Source organism: Hipposideros armiger, unplaced genomic scaffold, assembly GCF_001890085.2.
Source record: "Hipposideros armiger isolate ML-2016 unplaced genomic scaffold, ASM189008v1 scaffold_1377, whole genome shotgun sequence".
Lineage (NCBI taxonomy): Eukaryota > Metazoa > Chordata > Mammalia > Chiroptera > Hipposideridae > Hipposideros > Hipposideros armiger.
The window spans coordinates 114,202-117,721 of record NW_017732727.1 but is presented as its reverse complement, the minus strand read 5'-3'; the positions used below and the strand labels follow the sequence as shown (position 1 = coordinate 117,721).

General features: G+C 47.7%; 1 protein-coding gene across 1 annotated transcript in view; it reads left to right on the top strand.

Annotated features, from left to right (window-relative positions):
- The first annotated feature begins 223 nt into the window (after positions 1-223).
- Positions 224-3,520, top strand: part of TRIM68 (tripartite motif containing 68) — a 10,013-nt gene continuing 6,716 nt past the window's right edge. The window contains exons 1-2 of the mRNA XM_019633710.1: positions 224-303; positions 2,888-3,370. Coding sequence (XP_019489255.1) covers positions 2,945-3,370 — 426 coding nt within the window. The 5' untranslated portion in view covers positions 224-303; positions 2,888-2,944. The remainder of the gene's footprint in view (positions 304-2,887; positions 3,371-3,520) is intronic.

Here is a 3,520-nt window from a genome sequence, read left to right as displayed (position 1 = left end):
TGGGACTGACTCCTGGGCCGTCTTTTCAGTTTCAGGGGTTCTGAGCTAGAGAAAGAGCCAGTAAAGCCCACGCAGCAGAGAAACACACTGGCACGCCGAGAGCTGGGCAGAGCCCTCGTCCCCTCCTCCGATTGGCAGGGGTTGTCCAGATTCCTGTCTGTGATTGGCTGCTCCCACAAAGATGCCGCTGGGCGGATGCCGGCGCCGGCCCTGACCGCAGCTCATTGGCTCCTGTGGGCGGGGTCTGGAAACTGCGGGAGAGGCCTAGGAGCCGGTCGCTGCCGGGGCCTTCATCTCCCGGAGGTAAGTGCTGCGCTGGCCGGGCCAGCGTCTCCTGACGCTGCGGATATTCGGCAGTGGCAATCGGGCGTCTCCACTTTCGGCTTTCGCCGTAGGGCGCTAGTGCGGACTAAGGAAGGAGGTGGGTAGACAGCTGTGCCTCTTCTGAGGTCAGAGGTCTTGCAGAGCCACTTCACTCTGCCCCCACCCGCCCTCTGCCCCGGGGCCCTGCCCCGCGCTCTGTTTCTAGGAGGTTACCATCCCCCTCTGCTTCCGAACCCCGGAGATCCCCGCCTTCCCTCGTCCTCCCCATCTGGCCCCACATCTGGAGTCTTTTCTAAGCTCCGCCCCCTCCACTCAAATGTCTTTCCCACACTGGCTCCCCACCTTGCCAAAGTCAATTCGGAAGCAATTAAATAATTAATAATTAAAGTTTTGTCCAAGTAATTTATGTATAATAAAAAATAAAACAATGAATGACGTCTTATATCTAACAGCAAGAGCTACCCACCCTAAATCTCTTTCACAGAGGCCACCACTTTTAACTTTTATACGTTTAGATCTTTTTATGACCCTACTAAATCTAAATAATATGCTTACACTGCATTTCTTGATTTATCATTTTGATATTTCTTTACCTCACTTCCCTACTGCCACCAATTTTCTATTTCTATTTTTATTCTTGTGTTGATCTTCGCAGCTTTAAATCATAGATACCAATCAACCTGTATTGTGTCGGCTTTAGATGGTAACTCTTCCACTTCCAGACTACTATCACCTGGACCTCAACAGTTACATTTAATTCTCATATATTCAAAAACTAATGGAGGCTCTGTTCTTGGTGTTGGGGATATAATTGCGAACAAAATTGATGATGTCACTATCCTCTTGAAAATTCTCGTGTGGGAAGCAAGACAATAAACACAAGCATGTCAAATGATGTTAAGAGCAGGATCACAGAGCAGTCATTTCAAGCTGGGAGAACATCAGGAACGCAAGTGAGGCAGAATGAATAGACATGGGGTCTGCAGGAAAGTGTGGAAGTTTCTCTGTTTGCTTGACTGGGCACAGGTGCTGTTTCAAAGGTGAAGAATGAGAGTTTCCAATTGGACTGGGTGCTGGGGAACCAGGATAGACTCTTCAGTAGATTAGTGACAAAACTAGGTTTTAGGATACTGGATCCCACAGTTTGATAGTGATAGTGGGACAGGGAAAAGCAGGAGGCAGGGAGGCCAGTGACAAGGCAGAAGCTGCTGCTGGCCTATAACAGAGAATCCTGCAAAATCTACTTACTGTTCCAGTTTGTTCAGGAAGACGTACTGGACTACCCAAAACCACAGTGTTTTATCTGTCTGCTTGAATTTTTATTATTACTTGAAGCTGGAGAGGTTAGTAATTTGCCCAAGATAGAGTGGTGGAGCCCAGGATCAAGCATCTATAAAATGAGAACAGCAGAATAATGGTTTCTACTTAGGGTTGTGAACTGAACTAAGCTAATCCATGTAAAATGCTCAGAATAGTGCCTGGCACGTAGTGTAAGTGCTCAAGGAGTGCTTGCTATTATTATTAATGTATAATATGCTCTCAGTTGTCTCAAATCATAAAAGCATTTTGGGGTTAGAACTATTTCCTATATCTAGCTGGTTTATTTTTTCAACAGATATTTATTCAGCAATAATTGCATGACAGGCACAGTTTAGGTGCTGAGGATACAGCAGTGACTAAGACCAACATGGCTTTCCCCTTTACAGGCTCTAGCTAGTAACACAAACTTGCAAAGGGAACAAATAAATATTGCCAACTGTGCCAAGAACCTACCATTGACCATGTAAGTTCCATACCCACATGTGACCCTGGCAGAAATTTCAGGTTTCTTGTTGAGGTAGTAACTTCATCGCATGGGTTTGATTAGTATCAGGTGACCCTTGCTTTTATCTTCCAAGGGGTGTTGTTTCATCTCTGCTTCTAACATATCACTGAAGGCCGAGGAGAGAGTCTTGGCATCTTAGTGAATGTTGGTGCTGGAGAAGTGGGCAGAGGTTTACAGAATGCTGAGAAATGATGGCTGCTTCTCTTGTATTTTACACTTGAGTGTGCAACACAAGAAAACCAATTGAGCATATAGGCAATGGGTTCCTGGCAGAGTACCTTTTTTGCCCCTTGAAGTATGTCAGTATACATACAAACATACCAAAGAGTGAGACTGGGGGCTATTTCTGGCCTCCTTTTAGACACTGAAATACCCTGTTTTATGTGAGCTTACCCAAGTTCAAGAGCAACAGTGCTGATTTGGGGAGTATGATTGAGGTGACATGGGAATGGTCAGGTGAGCAAACCCAGAGGAGGGTCAGAGATGACCAAATGAATGAAAGTGGAACTCACAACATCCACTCAGTTAGGCATCGTTAGATGTCCCTCTGTGGTGTGAGTAATGTGGCCCAGTCAGAACTTCAGTTGGGAAGGCCAGTGCTTATTCAACAAGGTCAGTAAAGGACCAAGGAAGAATCAAAAGGGAACTTGGTTTTTTCCACTCACTAATTATCCTTTTTACTGATCCCTCTGCCCCTCTGTTGCCTGTTCCCCTTATTTGTTGTTCTTTTCTTCTCAGCCTTCACTACCTCTGCCCGGTTTTGTTCATGTTCTGAGGAGGGTGTGAGAAGGAGCCATGAATCCCGCAGCACTGGTGGAAGCCGTTGTGGAGGAAGTGGCCTGTCCCATCTGCATGACCTTCCTGCGGGAGCCCGTGAGCATTGACTGTGGTCACAGCTTCTGCCAAGGCTGTCTCTCCGGACTCTGGGAGGTCCCAGGGGAATCCCAGAACTGGGGTTACACATGTCCCCTCTGCCGGGCTCCTGTCCAACCAAGAAACCTGCGGCCTAATTGGCAGCTGGCCAATGTGGTAGAAAAAGTCCGTCTGCTAGGGCTGCACCCAGGAATGGGGCTGAAAGGTGATGTGTGTGAGCTCCATGGAGAACAGCTAAAGATGTTCTGCAAAGAAGATGGCCTGATCACGTGTGAGGCCTGCCGCCAGTCCCCTGAGCATAAGGCCCACAATGTTGTGCCCATGGAGGATGTTGCCTGGGAGTATAAGGTAGGAGGTGGAGGCCAGCCACCCCAGTCTTTACCCTGCCTCTCACTTGGTTATCTGTAAATCAAGGACTTGACCTGGGGCCCTGGAGATAAAATCAGAACTGATTCCTTTGGTCCTCACACCCAGAGCCTTGGGGCCTGATACAGTGAG